The sequence below is a fragment of the Python bivittatus genome, unplaced genomic scaffold, assembly GCF_059951505.1.
Source record: "Python bivittatus isolate LINGU-HERP-01145 unplaced genomic scaffold, Pbiv_v1 ctg000690_np1212, whole genome shotgun sequence".
NCBI lineage: Eukaryota > Metazoa > Chordata > Lepidosauria > Squamata > Pythonidae > Python > Python bivittatus.
In genome coordinates, this window is record NW_028277096.1 from 9,955,550 (window position 1) to 9,975,973 (window position 20,424).

Here is a 20,424-nt window from a genome sequence, read left to right on the forward strand (position 1 = left end):
CAGCTTATTACCATACTGCTGAGGCCAAAAAGGCAAGACTGGAATTCAGGCTCCTGCTGTTCTCCAATGAGAATTGTTCCCCTGTCCCCCTCCCTCCCTACTTGCTCCCCCTCCTGCAACCAAGAAGGCCGAGAATGACAAATGCACAAGGGGAATGTCATTCAGACCTGTGTAATATTCATCAACTTCTTCCAGCCAAGCGTAATTTCCATTAATAGAGAACTGGAATTCTTGTCCCAAAATAGATAGCTCTGTGTTGATAAGGGCCAGCTGGAGGGAGTAGATCTTCGCAGTCCAGGTCTGGGCAGAGAGCTCTGGGACGGCTCTGGAACAGGACATGTCGGAACGCCAAGTGCCCTTCACTTTCCTACGCAGCCCCAGCTGGTACAGGGGCAGCAGGCTCTTGGATCAGTCTTTTGGGATGCCACTTATTCCCGAGGACTGGTACAAGTGGCCTGCAGGGACCACCAGCTGGCCAGGCTACGTACGGCCTCTGGTCAGCTCAGGTTCAGAGCCAGTGGCCGCTAGCCCCGTTGTCAGCTCGCCAGGGGCCAGCCCTGCCTACAACCGGGCTTTGAACCGCCAGTTGAGCAGCGGCGTCTCTGAGATCCGGCAGACTTCAGACAGCTGGAAAGTGGTTTTGGATGTCAACCACTTTGCACCAGAAGAGTTGGTGGTGAAGACGAAAGATGGTGTGGTGGAAATCACTGGTGAGTAGCTTTTCTTTAGATCCCTCAAACATCTCCCCTCTCCAAGTCGGTTCTCCAACAGCCTTTGCTTCCACAGCACGGTCCAGTGACTTTGAGCCGAACTCCAAGGTCACTTAACTGTTTCTGCAATGCTTTCGTGAATCGCTGGGGTGCATAAGGAGGTTTACACTTCATAAACGATAGGCTGAGATATACAGCCTCCAGATGTGGAGGCTCCATTGTTTGTAGGGCTATCAGCCAATGAGAAGATGCTGAGCTGATTAATCTTCTGTTTTTAACCACTTAATCCATTCATTTAAAAAAAAAAATCCCCTTTGATCTTGTGGTTATTAAAATCTCAACATAAACACCAATATACATTGAAAGAAATCTGAAAGAACACAACTGCCTTATATCACTTAGGCTCTAGTATACTCATTTGTCCTATTTATTTTTTAAATTCTATCTTTTTAATGTTAAGGTTTGCACATCTTGTTTTGTTAGCTATTTTCCTTTCTTTATAAACTTTATTGGAGGGCCTTGTATTGACCCATCCTTTATAAACAGGGTTGCTTCTTTTATAAATAAGATAGATACTAAAACTGCATGAAATAGGAAAATCTTTAATACTTGAAATATTAATCTCCAAGTTCAGCCAAACAAAAATTTGCATTCAGCCAATGCATTTCAAATGGGAAAAAAACGAGCTATAAATGAACCAATCCATCAATGAGCCTTTTTGAGGATTGGTCTAATGTTTAAGTCAGCTGAAGCAGGCAGTCCTTTTTCTTAGAAAGCCTAGTCAACAGCTTTTGCTAGACTGGTCACAGGAAACTTATTATGGGGACTGTACAGAAGGATCTTTGAGTGCTCAACACACTTATCACAGGGGCCGGCCAGAAGGAGGACATAATAGAGATGCTCCATTCTTTAGCTCCAGAATGCTCCCGTCCCACAGAAAAGGTGGCATTTTAATTTTAATTTATTGTGTTATTTTAAAAAATGCATCATTTATTTATTCCACAGTTTTTAGGGCCTGCCCCAATCAAGTCTCTGATCAGGTCACCATGCATTAAACTTTTTAAAAGCAACAATAACAATAAATCAACCCCACCCAAAGATGGGTGCCAGTAACATTTAACTGACGTTAAAGGCTCAGTGAAAGAAAACTGTTTCCAAGGGTCTTCTGAATGCCGTGTGGGAGGAGGCATTACAAACCTCTGCGAGTAGAAGTTTCAAAGGGAGGGGCCACCATAGAGAAGACCTCATGATCTTGTCCGTATCTCCCTCACTTCAGATAGAGGTAGATTTTTGTTAAAAATCCCAAATCAGTTTACATTAAAAATAGTTTTAATAAGCAATACTATAGTATACCAAAATACTTTAACAGTCGTCACCAAAAAAAAACCAAAAAACCTGAAACCATAAAATAATGCAAACATTATTAGGGGCAGCTGTGCAAAATAATCAGAGGAATTTCTCAGCCGCAGAAGACCCCTGGCTGGTCTCTCTCTCTCTCTCTCTCAGCCCAACCTCCCTCACAGGATTATTGGGACAATGGGCAGAAGAATACTAGGTGCACTATCCTGAGCTCCTGAACAAAAGGCAAGATAGAAAACTAACAGAGATTGATAGATAGATAGATAGATAGATAGATAGATAGATAGATAGATAGATAGATAGATAGACAGACAGACAGACAGACAGACAGACAGACAGACAGACAGACAGACAGACATGATAATGTCAGGTTCAGCCCAAAGAACTCCAAGAGACAATGCAAATACAGTTCTGTTACATTTATTAGCTTCCACCTCAAGACAGAATCTCCCCAGACTGAACCCTAGTTCCCAAGCCAGCCAGCCACAACACCATGAATTCCTTAGGAAGGTGCCAACATCATCTTCTTGAACTTCCCACGCTCCTGTTGGGGGCTAAGAACACGCTTATCTCCCTGAGCCTGGCCTTCATAAGTCCATTCCATCACAGATAAATAGATATAGATTTAGATACTGTATAGAGATAGATGATAGATAGAAGAAAGAGAGAGAATCCTTTAATTACTGGCAGAAAAACTTTACATGGGGACCCACCTCTTAGGAAGTCGTACAGTGTAGTGCCTTCATAGCTCAATGTCAATAGAAAAATACAATATAAGTCAAATGTTTCGGGCATGGCTGCACAGCCCAGACTGTCCTGGGTCTTCCAGGAGCATTACGTGGGCAGGGCTGGTCATTCCAAATCTGCTTTAAAGATAAGCATCTATTCTGCAAAGGACTGGGAGAGGTTTAGATAAAATGCCCTCTAGATAAGAATAAGAACCCCATCCACACTTGAGCAGTTCTTGGTCCATTGATGCCCTGCGGTCCTGGTGCTCTTTCATACAATTTTCTCCCTCCTCACACAGCCTCTGTCTCTCCTTCTTGTTTCTCCATGCTAAGAATCCTTTCTCCCTTTCTGACCCTTTTGTTCCAGCATTAGTATGTACTAATAAGGGTGTTTACCAGTGTCCATCTTTCCCTTTTAGGGATTGTTCTCACTAGTCCCTGTGATTTTCCTTTGCTTTCTCAGATGTTTACACACATGCCCACTTCCTACACCATCTCCTTTGACACTATCATGGGTCCTTTCTCGTTTTTTTTAACCCCCTTATTTGCAATATCACAGCTCCCAGGCTACAGTAATCAAAGCCAAACAAGGTGTTCCTTGCTGGCTCCATGAAAACTTGGTAGTAATGAAAAACTGAGAGTTCAGCTTCATAGGAGCAAAGTAGCAACAGTCCTACCTTGCAACGTAAAGGTATTTAGATATAGGGAAGGGAAGGGAAACTTTGAAGAACTTAGGCTGGGGGTGGGAAAGCAAAGGGAACATGCTTCACCCAGCCTGGGCAGAAATCAAAAGGGAGATGTAAGGGTTGAATGGTGCACGAGCTTCTAGGGTTGATTGACTTAAGGTCATTGACTTAACAGGTCATCCCTGGGTCAACTGAAAGATTATTTAAAAATCTGCAACTGCCGACCAGCAGAGAACTGAGCAGCCCACTAGCCCAGGGTGAAATGGCTGCACGGGGCAGTGACCAAGGGGAGGAGGAACGCCAGGCACTGCAGCCCATCAGAGCTGGGGCTGCTACTAGAATGGAACACAGCCCTGGAGACCATCTGCTCAGAAGGGCTTAAGACCCCTTGGGTCAGAAAACAGCAGTTTTGGGTTGCAGCTGGAAAACCCTTTGGCAATGGGCTGGGAGGTGGTGGAGGACAATGTCATCTTTTCCTGCACTCAGGAAGTGGTGAGTGGCCTATACTGGTGGTGGCCCAGCAGAAAGTGAGGATCTGCCCTAAGAGTTTAGTTTCTCCAAGAGGTCTCTAGAAAGCAGAAGATGAAAAGGACAGAATAGGACTGCTATTGTTGCTGAATTTAAGACGTGTGGTGTTTGTTTGGGACCTCTGTGAGCATTGCAGCCTTGGGCTGACCATAACAACATTGCTGAAGTTAAGAAAAACAGGAGGTTATATTTGCCTATCAACCATATAAGCAGGAACACAGATCACCTTACTTGAGCGAGATATAGCGCAAATCCATTTAAATGAAAGTAATGGCTTCCAAGTCTATGACTCTAGAAAAGTTTGTGTGTGTGTGTGTGTCTTTGAGTCAGTATTGGCTCCTGGCGACTGCCTGGACAAGACCCTGTGGTTTTCTTGGCAAGGTTTTTTGGAAGTGGTTTGCCCTTTCCTCCTCCTGCCTAGGGCTGAGAGAGAGTGCTAGCCCAAGATCACCCAACTGGCTTCATTTCTAAGGCAGGACTAGAACTCAGAGCCTCCTGCTTTCTAGCCTGGTCCTTAACCCCTACGCCAAACTATCTCTCCTAGAAAAGTTCGTATATGCAAATGTTATTCAAATCTTTCTTCTCCTTTTGGAAGTGTTTATCTCTTACCTCTTCAAAACACACAAGCGGACACCATGGTTTTTAATCTATCCCGCCCATTGGGCTGTCCAATGCATTGTTGTCGTACAAACCACTCTGGATGTTGGCAAAGAACAAACTGGACCAAGCTTAGCATGTTTAAAGTCTGTCAGTCCTGTTTAAAAACCAGGGTCTTCTGATGTTGGGTTACTCTACTGCCGCAGAATCAACCCAAAGGCTTGCGTCTTGAAAGACAGATGTGTGCCATCTAGCAGGACCTTCTGCAGAGGCCATTTTATCGGATGCAATCGTGCAGTGCCACTCCTCTGCCTACGGGCAGAGATTCAGAAGAACAAGGGTGGGTGAGATCCAAGGAAGCAAAAAAAGAAACTGCATGGCTGGGAAACTTCACTTCCCTGTCTCCGCTGCCAGCTGGATTGCAGCTGGCCTGTTCTGTGCCCGATTAAAATCAAGGCGTCTGATTAGGTGCCAAACAGATTTTTTTTGAAGTGTACGATCCAACTTTCCTATAACATAGGTCTTCTGGACTCCACGTGCACGTTTAAATCTTCACTGAGGCAAAGAACGTATTTCTCACTTTTCGCTAAAGCACACCGACCAAAAGAGTTTCAGAAGATTACAGCAGCAAGTTAGCCAAGCAGCCCATTCACCTAATCGCTTCACTGAGACATTTCTGCACCAAAGCTTATAAAAATAACTGCTTATCAAGCAAGGCTGTCGGGGGGGTGGGTGTCAAAAATTCAAGGCAGAGGCTATTATCATGGGATCGAAGCAGCCAATGCATTGCGCTCAAAAGGGGAAGGGCTTCAATCATGTGATCATGGCTGCCATCTTGACTTTTTGATCCCTGCTGTGAAAGGGAGGGAATCCATGGGGGGGGTCAAAAAAATCAAGATGGTGGCTACAACTATGCAGTGGAAGCCCTGCCCTTTTTTTAAATCCATCAGACATGACACACGTAAAACAGGGGTGAGGCTTTGATCACGTGATCATGGCTGCCCCCTTGATTTTTTAAAATTCTCTCCCTATGGACAGCCCTGTCCAACCTGATGTCCTCTATCTTAGAGTTACAGTTATTGCATTAGAGCAGTGTTGTTCAAAGAGGCAGAGGAACTAGAGATCAAATCGCCAACATTCGCTGGATCATGGAGAAAGCACGAGAGTTCCAGAAAAATATCTACTTCTGCTTCATTGACTATGCAAAAGCCTTTGATTGTGTGGATCATAACAAACTGTGGCAAATTCTTAAAGAGATGGGAGTACCAGACCACCTTACCTGTCTCCTGAGAAATCTGTATGCGGGCCAAGAAGCAACAGTTAGAACTGGTCATGGAACAACTGACTGGTTCAAAATAGGGAAAGGTGTACGACAAGGCTGTATACTGTCACCCTGCTTATTTAACCTATATGCAGAGTACATCATGAGAAATGCCAGGCTGGAAGAATCACAAGCCGGAATTAAGATTGCAGGGAGAATCATCAACAACCTCAGATATGCAGACGATACCACCCTAAGTGGTATGTGGAAAGTGGAAAGTGAAGAAGAACTAAAGAGCCTCTTGATGAGGGTGAAAGAGGAGAGTGCAAAAGCTGGCTTGAAACTCAACATTAAAAAAACTAAGATCATGGCATCTGGACCCATCAATTCCTGGCAAATAGAAGGGGTAGAAATGGAAGCAGTAACAGACTTCATTTATTTGGGCTCCAAGATCACTGCAGATGGAGACTGCAGCCATGAAATTAAAAGACGCTTGCTCCTTGGGAGGAAAGCTATGGCAAGCCTAGATAGCATATTAAAAAGCAGAGACGTCACCTTGCCGGCAAAGATCCGCATAGTCAAAGCTATGGTTTTTCCAGTAGTAATGTATGGCTGTGAGAGCTGGACCATAAAGAAGGCTGAGCACCGAAGAATTGATGCCTTTGAACTGTGGTGCTGGAGAAGACTCTTGAGAGTCCCCTGGACTGCTAGGAGGTCAAACCAGTCAATCTTAAAGGAAATCAACCCTGATTGCTCATTGGAAGGATCGATAATGAAGCTCAAGCTCAGATACTTTGGTCACCTAATGCGAAGAGAGATCTCTTTGGAGAAGACCCTGATGCTGGGAAAGATTGAAGGCAAAAGGAGAAGAGGACGGCAGAGGATGAGATGGTTAGATAGCATCACTGAAGCAATGAGCATGAAACTGAGCAAACTCAGGGAGGCAGTGAAGGACAGGAAGGCCTGGCGCAATATGGTTCCTGGGGTCACGAAGAGTCAGACACGACTTAACAACTAAACAACAACAACAGTGTTGTTCAAACTTGGCCAGTTTAAGATGGGTGGACTTGGCTGGCTGGGGAATTCTGGGAGTTGGAGTCCACCCATCTTAAACTGGCCAAGTTTGAACAACACTGCATTAGAGCTACTGCAAGCATTTTTTGTTTTAAGCCAAAGTATATCTATTCTCATAGGAACAAGAGGCAGCACATAGCTTACTTTGGCTGAGCTTGAAAAGCTAAGCAGGGACAGACTTGTTTGGTACTGGGATGGGAGACCACCCAGGCTACCTTTAGAAGTGGAAAAATATCTCAGAAGAAGACTATGGCAAACTACTTCAAACTGTTGTCAAGAGAACTATATGGCTGACCTTATCATTATATAGTAGCAGGAGTTGCCAAGTGACCTGGAAGCAGCCTTCCAAAATACTTTTGGGCCTTCAAGTAAGTCAAGCCTGTTCAGGACTGTAGATGAAGCTGTTGAAGACTCAGCAGCAGGTCATGCAAAAAAAGAGAGAGAAAAATAGCAATTCAATCAGCAGGACCTTGTCTGATTCTTTGAAGACAAAATGAATGTACTGTGTCTACAGCTTCTGGCTCCCTGCAAAAACTCTCTCCAAATTCAGCGAGGAACCTTATACTCGTAGTCTTCCAAAAAGATGCCTGTGCATTTAAATCTTCATTTATTTGAACCCTTTTTTTAAAGTGGAGACTTACATACCACCATTGCACACACAATCCTTATGCAGAAAGTGAAGGCACAATTTTGCTTAACTGATCTTTTTCCCCTCCTCAGAACGACGGCTATATAAAACCAAACTCTTTGTTGCTGGGGGAAACAGCAGCAGGGGGAAAATTCTGCTTTCATAGCAACTTGCAAGATGATGTCCTGAAAGCAGCGGGGAGCGACCGGCCACCCCAGGCCACGGGTTGGGAAGTCCGTCTTTCGTGCTCTTGTTCAGTTTTTTGATAAAAAGTTAGCAATCGATTCTCCGTAGAGGAGGAATGCCCTTCAGTTTAGAAGATGTTGTCAGCAAACAATAGCAGAATAATCTTGATTTCCATGTTTGGCTTGTGAGGCTTCCAGAGGTACCTGATTATCTATTGTGGAAAATACAACCTTCAAGTGATAATGCTGCTGGATTAACAATTAACATTAGATTAGATTAGATGATTAGATTAGATTCGCTGTTAATGCTAATAATAAGTCCTGTCCTTAATTGTGAAATTTCATTAATGGCTTTTTTGTACTATACGTCTGTACTGCACAATGAAGCTTTTAACCTGAGAGTTAACTCCTTGGAATATAAATAATAAAAACTGTATGCATGCATGCACACGTGCATGTGTATGTATGTATGCATGCATACATGTGTGTACCTTGGGATGTGATAGTCAATGAGGGACAGCATGCCTACATTCCACCAATAAATCACACTAAGAATCTCTACAGTCACAGCAAGATTCTTCTCCTTTGCCACGCGCCACTTCACACCTCTTCTTCAGTAACATAAAAGAGAAAAAAGATTACCAACAAATTACATAAACCAGAAGTGCCAAATAACTACCCATCTCTCCCCATTTCCAAAATCCAGAAATTCTACTAATGTACTTAGTATTTAGCATGCAGATATGTGTCTGTGTGGGTGTGTCGGTGTGTGTTTGTGGGAAAGAGAGAAAGCAAAGCTGTGAAGAAAATGGACTACGTGGAATTTATTCATTTTTTTAATAGAAAAGCACTGATCGTTCCATCACAGAGGTATTTTCTTTTCCAGGCAAACATGAAGAAAGACAAGATGAACACGGGTTCATTTCCAGATGTTTCACAAGGAAATACACGTAAGTAGATGGTACAGCTCTCCGGGTGACCCTTACACGTGAAAAAGTGGTCAGCAGTGGGAAACACACTGTTTGCTTTCCTTTCCCTCTTTGTCTCTCCATGTATTCTCTGAATAAATATCTACTTGCAGTTTGGACTGGAGGATCTCTGTGGACCTCCAAGGGCCTTGAAATGTACTTCCCCAGCTGTGCACAGAAACAAGCCTTCAATCTTGGTCACTTTCCTCCTGAAGGGAGTGGCCCTTCAACCTTTTGCTTACCCTTTTCCAAACCTTCTTTCGCTTCCTATGTTTGTATAGTTCAGTGAGCAGAACGGTGCTCACTTAGTATATCAATCCCATATACAGTATTTTATAAAGGGATCATTATATTGACAGTTTTCTTTTTTCTTTCTTTCATCATGATTCCCAACAGGGGAACAAAACAGTACCAAACAGTTGCATCGTCCTTCCTAATACTTAAAATGTTGTACCTGCATTACATCAAGTGGAAATCTTTAGAGAGAAGGTGGGATATCAGTGGCCTTCCAGATCTCGTGGGACTCCAAGCCCCATCATCCCTGATCATGGGCTGGGGCAGAGCTGGAATCCAGCAGATTGCTAGAAGGCTGCACATATCTCTTCCTACTTTTCTCACTCTAAAGACCATCTCCCCTTGGCTTTGGCTGGAGGTGGGGGTGGGATGGGAGGATTGTTAATTTCCTTCTCACAGGAGCCTTCTCAACAACTTCCTTGAGCTCCTGAAACGGTATCTGCTATCCTTTGCCCCTCTGGCCTCAAAAGCCATTGCCAAGGACACTCACTCTGAGAGTTCAATGTACAGAAACCTTCAGGCACTTCCATTCAAGAAGGCTGGGAGGTATTTCTGGACCTCTGTGTGTCCTACAAGAGTGTACTTTGCAGTGTCGTTGAAACTTATGCAAAACTAATAGGAGGAGAGGAGCAGTAATTTTATTTTCCTATTGGAAAAAAATATCTTGCCTCATCCTTCTTCCTGGCTTCTCTTTAAAATAATAATAATAATAATAATAATAATAATAATAATAATAATAATAATTTGATTATATGTATATTATTATTAATACTAATACTAATAATAATATTTTGGGACCACAAAAGAGACAAAGTAATAGAGAATGAAGAAGCTAAAGTGCTCTGGGACTTTAGAATTCAGACAAGCACCTGCAAAACTACACCCCAGACTTAACAATTGTGGATAAGAAAGACAAAAAAGTCTGGATAGTGGACATTGCAATACCTGGAGACAGCAGAAGAGAAGAGAAAGAACTGGAGAAAATCACAAAAGACAAAGACCTGCAAATAGAAGTAGAACGACTGTGGCAAAAGAAAGCAAAGGTAGTACCAATAGTAATAGGCACCTTGGATGCAATCCGAAAACATCTGGAGCACCACTTGAACGCCATTGGCATTGACAAAATCGCCATCAGTCAATTGCAAAAGGCAGCTTTACTTGGAACAGCTTATATCCTGCGACGATACCTTTAACACCATCAAACAACAACATCTGCCTGCCCCGGGTCCTTGGGAAGGACTGGATAGGTGGGCAAAAATGCCAAATCCAGTCTAAACATCTGGCTGACTGTGAGATCAACAATAATTATCTATTAAACTTGCCTCCCAACTCTCAGTGACTCTGGGCAGCTCACAACAATCAAACAAAGAAATTACAGTAAAATCAATAAAAGATAAAGATAAAAGATGGCAAATGCAATGAAGCGAGGGGTCTCAGTCTCCCTCACCAAAGGCCTGGGTGAACCGCCAGGTCTTCACAGCTCTTCTAAACAACAGCAGAGTGGAGGCCATCTGAATCTTGGGGGGAACCTTGTTCCAGAGGGCAGACGCCACTACCAAGAAGGCACACTTCTGGGGTCCCAGTAGATGACATAGTTTAATCAAAGGAACCCAGAGCATGCCCACCCTGCAGGATCGAATTGGCTGGCATAAAAGAAGCAAGGGAAATTTGACTCATTTTAGGAGGGGAAGAACCCCTTCTTCCTTCCTTCCTTCCTTCCTTCCTTCCTTCCTTCCTTCCTTCCTTCCTTCCTTCCTTCCTTCCTTCCTTCCTTCCTTCCTTCCTTCCTTCCTATGAGGAGTGGGGATGAAGGGATTTTTGTTGCTACATAATCTGCAGTAGTTTAGGACAAGCAATTATTTTTAATCCTAGTTTTCGATATCTTGGACTCATCAGAAGTGAAGATGATTACAAGTCACTTTCAAACTATTTCTGGGTACTGCTTTCTGAAAACGGTGACAATGTGGAAGTTCTTTTACAATCAAGATTTATAGGAAGGGTAGGAAACCAATGGACCTCCAGATGTTGCCAACAATAATTGCAGGTATCCCTCAACACTGGCTCTGCTGACTGTGGGAAATGGTAATTCAGTAATAGGTTCCTCATGTCCAATTTAGAGGAAGAAAGCAACCCTACGATGTCATTTTGATTAACCTCAATAGCCCACCAGACCATTCTGACATTCTCTTTCCTTCACAGGCTGCCTCCTGGCATTGATGCAGCCGTGGTCCGATCGTCACTTTCCCCAGATGGCATGCTGACAGTGGAAGCACCCTTGCCCAAACCAGCCATTCAGTCTGCAGAGATCACAATCCCAGTCACTTTCGAAGCCCATGCCCAGATCCCTCCATCGGATGTCAAGAAGCCTGAGGAGGCCACCAAGAAATAAAGAGCTCTCGAAATTCACAAGTCTGGTATAGAAAATGGGCATTTAAAATCTCCCATATATTCCATTTTGTAAAGACATCACTGTAGTCAGGCTTCCAAATAAAACTCTAAAACCCCTATACAATTTTATTATTTTTTTCAAAATTTCATTCAAGTTCAGTGCTTATCTTCCATCTCAGAATGCATGAAAAGAGGAAGAGAGAGCTGGGCATTCTTCCCTAACCTGATGATCTCTAGATTTTTGATCTTTTCCCACAATATCTCCAGCTACTTTAGAAGAAACCTCCCTCAACCTGTCTGCGATCTTGGCATATACCGCCCTTCAATTAGACCTAAAGGCATTCTCCAAGCATCTGCTTTGTTCCAAAGGCCTTTGTACAATTCCTAGCATTTTCTGGTAAATCCAAAAGATGAGGAGCCATTGTCCATCAGGGTAAACCAGTCTTTTTCAAACTTGGCAACTTTAAGATGCATGGATTTCTGGGACTTAAGTCCACACATCTTAGAGTTGCCAAGTTTGAAAAACACTAGTGTAAACAGTTCTGAGCTTCATGACCCAACAGTAGGCATTAGCTCTTGTGACCATTTTATCCTACTGCCTACAAGGGTCATTAGGATTTAAAACAGCAAGCCAAGGACTCCCTCTTTGTTCCTCTCCTTGTCTCTGCTCTGGTCTCCCCTGGTTGGAGGACTGATAATGTTAGGGCTTTTTCCAGCTTGTACTTAACCAAGCACAAATATGTGTCCATGATGTTGCCTTCATCCTACCTTCAGCCCATGAGTGAGACAGTCTTAAATCATCCTTGGTTGTACCTGTTTTAAATAGTTTCCCCTTCATTTGTATACCATCCAAGAGCAGCCTCCAGGATATTCAATCTCTTAGGCTTTATCATCCATTACCTTAAAGGTAAATTCAGGTGACCAGAGCAGATGGGATCCAAGAGAGCTTATTGGCCTTTTCAGGCCCAGGCCCTTGCCATCTTCATCTGCCACCAACATTGTGCAATAGCCATGTACAAAATGTAAGGAAAACTACTTGCTGGAGCTTGAAATAGCATAACAGTAAAATGGTGCAACAAGGAAATAGCATAACAAGCAAAAATAATATTAAAAGAATTGGACTAAGACCCCACAACTGACCCAACTGCCTCATGAACAAAACACGAAGAAATCTGGAAGTTGCCTGTATAAGGGAAGGAAGAGAAAAGAGAGAAGCCCTAAATGTAAGTGCTGCTTGTGAACCAGCCCCCTTTAGCAGTCTGACCTGGTTTTTGTTTTGTTTTTTAAAGTTTTCTGGCTCAGGTGATGACAAAATGGGGTGCAGGAGGAGGAGCCAAGAGATGGGTAGGCAACCAGACCAACCCCACTTCTGATCTGGTCCTGTGATTAACAGTATTTACCCCACTAGCTGGTGACATATGGAAGAGGGAGGGCTACAAAGCTGGAGGAGTCAGCCAATCACTTTGCTTATCACATACTGGACACACATAATCGAGACAGCACCATTCAGATGTGTATCAGATACAGAGGCAAAAGAGGCAGGATAGGAATCAGCAACAGGAATGGCAGATTTTATACCCATATAATTTCTGCCAATTTAAGGATGGGTGGAGAGTAGAGCTCACATGCATTTTGCATCAGGCCTTTGGATGCAAAAAGGTAATTGCAAGGTCTGCTTGATGAAGTCACTTTTACTCCACACCTGTGCAACTAACTGGAGCCAAAGTAGAAAAGGTGCTTTGGAGGGGGGGTGGCTGCTGGTGCCACCTTAAAGAAGCCGCATCTTTTCCTCAGCTGTAATAGCAGGCTCACTTTGAGTTAATAAGATATTAAGGAAACGGCAACAAGGTGTGGCAAGATGATCAGCACCTCCTTCATTCAAGCATGTACAGTATTTTTATCAAAACAGATTTCCTTAATAAACTTCACTCATTTGTCCTCTTGGATCTGCGCTTTTGTCCTTTAAATATCTGTCTCTAGGTACTCCTACAGGGCTTGGTTTTATCCTCACAGTATTCTTTGCTAAAGGAATGAACTGGATGGCTTATCTTAAATTTGGCATGGACAATCCAGGGGCTACATGCAAACCCCAGCCCCATTTGGTAGAAATGAGAAGATCAAATCCCCAGAATTTTGGGACAAATAATTGATGTTTAGCGGAGTGGTTCTTTGCTTTAAAGGGGGGAAAGGGGGTGTTAAAACCTTTCTCCAACTCTTCCTCCAAACAAAAAGGGCCAAAATTTGTCCCCATACCAGCAGTGGCTCCAGTTAGGAATGAAAAAAAGTACAGGCTCGTCCCTAAAAATAAGGTGGCCCAGCTAAGCTTTGTTCTAGCCCAACCTCCTGTGGTTTTTTTCCCCTTCCCCTTCTCTCCATATTGCTTTCCAGAGAGATGAGAAAAGGAGATGACAGTGAAACAAGGTTTTCGCATTATGTTTCCATACAAGGAGGAATTGTTCAAATGAGCACAAACCCATCCTCAGTTCTACACGAAAGACAGGGGTTGAGCTGAGCTGAAAGCTTACCTCATCAGGGCAGCCAAATGCATTTCAGCTCAACTGCTGTCTTTGTAAGTAGGTAAGATCTGCATTCCCACTATAGCCATCAATCGATTTTTGAAACCTGATAAGAGCACATTTTTAACTGCATTGTTATACCAGCAGCAGAAGAGAAAGCCCTGAAAGCATTTTCTCCTGGAAATGTTACAAGCCTTAACAGTGAGCATACCAAGCCAACATCACTGTTGGGATCAGATTGCAGGCGATTCTCCAAGCTTCAGGCTTGACCAGGGCATAGGGGGGAGGAGGGAGAGAGAGAATTCAGCCCAGAGCAATGGCTCCTTATATGGTCAAGGCTGCAAGGCACATAAGAAGCTGGGCAATGTAGGGAATTTGAGGCAGGGGAGATAATCAGACACACAGAAAGGACAACCTCAGCAACTAAGATTATTAGGATGTACCCTGAGAGTATAATTAAGAAGTGCTGTACAGCCTTCAGGGTGACATACCCACCACATTTGTGGTTTATAGTACAGTGATCCACAATATGGTGGATGGAGGATAGTTGCCAGCCACTGGCTCTGTTTGGATATGTATGTGAGCAAGAACACATATGCTTGCAAAATGGGAACATAGCACACACACATACACACACATATATTATCAAATCCTGTCCATCTAGCACGCACTCCACCATCAGCGGATTCATTATATGTGCTGCTTTGACTTGGATTGTCTCAGTTTTGCCCTCCAGTCCAGGCCTTCTCCTTCCAGTTTACAAAAAATCCCGGAAAGTCAAGCTGAAGAAACTTGCAAAGGGGGAATGTGGGTTTAGTCATCTGTAACAGTTAGCACCCTCCTGATGGGTGTACACAGCCATACTTTCCAATACTTTCTTCTGGGGGAGCTTGCAATCATCTATCTGACATCTTCTTCCCTATGCAGGTAAAGGGGACACTAAACCCTGCCCTCCCCAGCTTTGCTTGCACAAGCCCGCCAATCATAGCCTTTGTCTCAGTTTCAATTGCTTGATGATACGATAATAAGCCTACCAGCAAAAAAAAATCCTTGTAGATGCCCTTTGATCACATGACATATATCTCATGCCAATTCGTTTTCAGATCTATTTTAAAGTACTGAACTTTTAATGTTATAAATGGCTGGGGACCAGGTTACCCGAAGGAGTCCTTCCTTCTGCACTATTGCAAGAGAAATACTATAATATTCCTCTAACTTGCCACCTCTGCCTGTCGGGCATGGAGTACAATGAATCTATTGTCCATGTGCTACCACACTGCAATTTTTATTTAGGTTTATGCCAAAATTTAATTCTTCCTTTTCTAGCAACAATTCCAGGGCAGTCAGGTGATTACTATGCAGCCTTCCTTTGATTGAATGATTGATTATGTGCCATCAAGTTGGTGTTGACTCTTAGCAACCTCATAGTTAGATTTTCTCCATCATGATCTGTCCCTGACCTGGTCCTTTAGGCCTTCCAATGGTGCACTCATTGCTCTGTAATTGAGCCCATCTGCCTTGCTGCTGGTTGTCCTATTTCCTTCCACCTTTCCCAGAAGTGGAGCCTTCTCCAGAGAGCTAGGTCTTCGCATAATGTGTCCAAAATAGGATAATTTGAGCTTGGTCACTTTTGTGCCTCAAGTGAGAACTCTGGCTTGATTTGTTCCATTTGATCCATCGGTTTGTTTTCTTGGTTTTCCATGGTATTCTCAGGAGTCTTCTCCAACACCAAAGGTCAAAAGCATCAATACCCCTTCTATCCTGCTCTAACTTTCACTTCCATAGCATGTCACAGGGAATACCATTGCCTGCTTTATTCTGATCTTTATATAGCCTTCCTACTAGCTGACAATAACTTCAAGGTCACGTACAATGTCGCTACGTTTTGCTCCTTAGCTTCAAGAATGTGACAGAAGATGCTTCCTAAAGTTCTAGTTCCACTCATATAAACCTTGCTTGCTTTTGTTTTTCTTTGTATGTTTCTTTGTCTGTTTTGCCAGCTTCTGGCTGTAATAAAGTTTTATTTATCTATCTGGAGGACAAATTGCAGTCATGTGTATGTATCTGAACCTTAGCTCTGCTCTATGGATCCCTGGGGAGCTCTTAGGCTGATGAATGTTAGCAACAGTGGTCCAATAGTTTTTGAAGATACCCTCCCTCCCCATGGAAGTCTGACCCCAGCTAACTTTTTGGAAAGATAAACAAAAAAATAGGTCAATATCTGGGTGATTTCACAATGCTGTGCTTCATTTGTTGTTATTATTTCAATATGTAAGAATATAAGAAACAAGCAGGTGCTCGTTTTTGCATCTCTGTATTTTATTCATGTCAGAAGGCTGCCCAGACCAGAAGGCATTCTTCCTCCATCTTCCAATTAAAAAAAAAAAAAATCACAGATGAAGTTTTTATTCCCCTTCCTCCATCACATTGTTTTTTTTCCTCTGCAGTAAAGCCACTTTCTCAGTTTGACCACAAAGCAGGGCCATCCTTCTTAGCTAGGCCCAGAGAAAGGAACCTCTACCTTGCTGGTTGCTAGGCAACAGCTCCGTCTTCTGGGAAACTGAGAAATAAATTTAGCCCGATGAGAAACAGTTAAATCCTTGCAGCTCAGCTTCAAGCAAATCTGTGTCAAGACGTTCTACATCTCTCTCCTCCTTTCTTGCATTTGCAAAAGCCATTTGATAAATACAGACAAGTTATCATGTCTTGCATTATTATGTCAGCTCACGTGTGCATTTTCTGGTCATTTCCTCTCTATTAATTTGCAGCAACCACTTCTAGACCCTGCTTAATGCTGTCCTACAGCCTAACACTTTTCAAAGGGCAGCTGGATGGAGAAGTAGATTCCTGTAGAGGGTTAGACTGGATGACCTCTAGGGTTCCTCCCAACTCATACATTCCATATGACTCTATAAATTAATAACTTTTATTTTTTTTCCACTCTCTTTTTTCTGGTTTTAATTCATTAAAAACGTTCATGTGATGATACCAGTTCATATAATGATTAATTTGGAAGCAGGGAGAAGAGGAATAAAAGGTCCAGTTAGGCTACTTAGAAATATGAGGGCACTAGGGAAAAAATAACAAATTAGCAAGGAATAAAAGCATAGAAGGCTATCCTTTTGAATCATCATTGGTTCATCTACTTCAGCAATTACAGAGGGGGATGAACCAATGATGATTCAAAAGGATAGCCTTCTATGTTTTTATTCCTTGCTAATTTTTTCCCCTAGTGTTGAATCGGTGATGAATCAGTGATCAGTTTATGCCAGCTTTCCCTCATCTCCCAGATGTTTTGTACAGGATTCCTATAATTTCCATCCAGGGTAGTCATTGGCTATATTGGCTATGGGGTTATGGGAGTTGTAGTCAATACATCTAGATCAGTGTTGTCCAAACTTGGCCACTTTAAGATGAGTGGACTTCAACTCCCAGAATTCCCCAGCCAGCATGGCTGGCTGGGGAATTCTGGGAGTTGAAGTCCACTCATCTTAAAGTGGCCAAGTTTGGGCAACACTGATCTAGAAGACCTCTGGTTTAAGGCTATTGGACCTCAGCTGCAATAATCCAGATGATGGTTAGATAGCAGCAGAGAGAGACAGAAAACGCTTTCCTCTCATTTTATCTATTTATTTGTCTGATTGTATCGACTTCCATAGCTGCCCATCTCACACCTGTGACTCTGGACAGTGAACATAGCATTAAAACCAACAGAAGCAATTAAAAAAACAAAGGCGACCAATAATAACAGTGATAACATAATAATAACACGATAGCACCCAAGGACAATCCAACCCAGTTTATAGAAGCACAGCCCTATCAACAAAGAATCCAATTGATGGGCTCACCCAACCTCCGGACCCTATGGCCGAGAGAACATCGAGGTCTCCAGGGATGTACAAAATGTCTGCAGGGTCAGGGCTGAATTAATCCCGAGGGATATGGGGTTCCAAAGGGAAGACACTGTGACAGAGAAGGCATCCTTCCTGGATCCCACCAGATGTCACTGTTGAATAGGTGGGACCCAGAGCATTCTCACCCTGCTTAGATCTGGTGGGATGGGCAGAAACAATTGGGGAATGGTGGTCCTTTAAATAACTTGGCCCCATGCCATGAAGGCTTTACAGTTGATAACCAGCATGTTGAATTGCATCTGGAAGCCTACTGGGAGCCATCTAGTTATTATCTGGATTTTTTGCAGCTTTTTTGTGGGGGGAGGGGAGTCATTGTTTTCTATCAATGGGGATTTTGTGCAAGAGTCTTTCTCAGTTTTCACCACCCTAGAGAAGCACCAGGACTCTAATATTGTCCCCCAAAGCTAAAGATGCAAAGGAGGATTGCCCTCCACTGAGATGCAAATGAATACATTAATTTCCCAGGCACAGGGATCAGAAAATAGTGATCTGTTCATGCACTACAGACAGATCCAGACACTGTTGCTGCACTCATACATTGGCCCAAGTGATAATGTGGCTTGCCTCTTTTCATGCAATGTGTGAACTTAGTCATTATGTCTTAGTATGAACCAAGTGTACACCTTATTGAAACTATTGTTTTTAAAAGATCTGCATTAGCTTGATACATAACTCAAGGATCTAGCTTAGCACTGGAGCAGGGGTTTAAGAGGCCATTGTGATTTCATTCTACTTCCAGGGCGTGGGCAAAGATGATTCATCCCAGTTCTTCTCCCACGCCTGCTTGAGTGTACAAGGTCTTCACCTCTTCTAGCCTTCTACGGGAGAGCTGAGATCATGCATCAGCTGGAAAAACTCTGCCACAGTCCTCTACTTGGAGTGCCCAAGGAGCCATATTCCTTGGGTGCGATCATGTTATTATTATTTCAATTCAGTCAAACAAGCCAAAAGGTACAATTGTGGAGAAGTGACCACTTACAAGGCAAGAAGTATCATTCCTTCTAACTGGACACAACAGAACCTGGTCTCCTCAGGAGGCAGCCCTTGCTCCTGAGTAGCCCTTTTGACCCAGGATAGCCGCCACTGAGTCTGCAAATCTGAAGACAGAGGTATGGGCAGCTGAAAACAAGTGTTACACTCTTCCTACTTCCATCAGATTTGAGCCTGAGTGATGGGACTATCCTTTTTGCCTGCTAATTAGACTTACTCCTGATTATTTGGTTTCTCTGCCCAGAGAGATTTGGACTAACCCTCCCACCCCTGTTTCTAGCTCTTGCCTCCAAAGCTAGCCCAGTAACTCAGCCTTGCCTGCTACCTGAGGATCAGTTTGCACTAATGGACCACCTTTTTTTAGCCCATCAAGGGCTCCATTCTCCCAAGAATAATATGTGGATAACCCACCTCCCTTGGCAAGCAGGGATAAGCAAGGAGTAGAGACAGTGCCAAAGTATCTGACACCCCCTCCCCCACTTTTTTGATTCCTCTGGACACCACCTTCCTTCTTTCTTCCCTAGACCCTCCTTCCTCTCTTTTTCCTTAAACAGTAGGCTGCTGGCTGAAGAACTAATCATTCTTACCAGAGATCTGAGAAGGATGTTTGAAATTATACTATGAGGCACATTAAATTAAGCCAAAGGCTGCATGTGGTCCAAAGACCACAGGTTGCCCACCCTCAGCACTGGTCCTGAGGCAGAGGGACCTGACAACTGGATCTGTCCCAGAAATGGGTTAATTTTAGCCATGTGTTTCTCTCTGGAGCAAAAGCTGCCCAAGAGGAGTGAGAACAAGAGAGTAAAGCATGGAAATTACTGGCTGTGGTCATATAATGACCTTAACCAGGTCAGTAATAGTGAAAAATCAAACAGCTGCATTTGTAAAACTCATTGGCTAATGTTTTGATTCTTCTGTTGGGGCATACCATGGTCAGAAACCCAGCCTGTTTGATTAGTTTACTTTTCAATGTGTTGTGAAAGCCCAGAAAATGGTTAACTGGGTTAATCATGTTGTGTGAACACAGCCAGAGGGAGACAAATTAATTCCCCTTTCTTTTTTTCTCTTTCGCCCTTGCAGCAGCAGTTCAGAATGAGCAATTGTTTTGTGCAGGAAGGAAGAGGGGACAAGTGCTCTTACGCATGGCTGCACGTGCATTTCTTTTACTGCAGCATGCTTATTATTCCCACAGCTGGCTTCTCATTCTGTCTTTCAGGCTGATTCAGAAGAAAGATGCAAACAAATAGGAAAGAAGTCTGGATGGCATCAGCTTTTGCTGTCTTGAGAAAACCCAGCATGGCTTTGTACCTTTTTTCTGATAAACAAGTTCAAATTATGCAAGAAGCCTTGTGTAAGTAAGAACAAGAAACCTTTATAAGGCGAAGCCAATAAGGAACAATTATGTTGTGAACAGAATTCCTGATGTATTGGGGGTGCCACTTCCCTCAGAAAAGTCAAGCAGATTGTGTCAGTGTTTATCACATCATAATTGTGGGATATTGGTTTCTGGTATCCTAACTGAGCTTTTCTCAATCCTTGGCTTGAATTTTCTCTTTCAGACTCAGAAAATCAAATAGTTTGAAGGCCTCTGAAGGCCA

The 20,424-nt window shown here is 43.2% G+C and overlaps 1 protein-coding gene across 1 annotated transcript; it reads left to right on the forward strand.

Annotated features, from left to right (window-relative positions):
- Window positions 1-277: 277 nt before the first annotated feature.
- On the forward strand, window positions 278-11,530 carry HSPB1 (heat shock protein family B (small) member 1). Its single transcript, XM_088152256.1, has 3 exons — window positions 278-710; window positions 8,643-8,706; window positions 11,218-11,530. The coding sequence occupies exons 1-3, from the start codon at window positions 338-340 to the stop codon at window positions 11,405-11,407; spliced, it is 627 nt and encodes a 208-aa protein (XP_088008382.1). The 5' UTR covers window positions 278-337; the 3' UTR covers window positions 11,408-11,530.
- The last annotated feature ends 8,894 nt before the right edge of the window (window positions 11,531-20,424 follow it).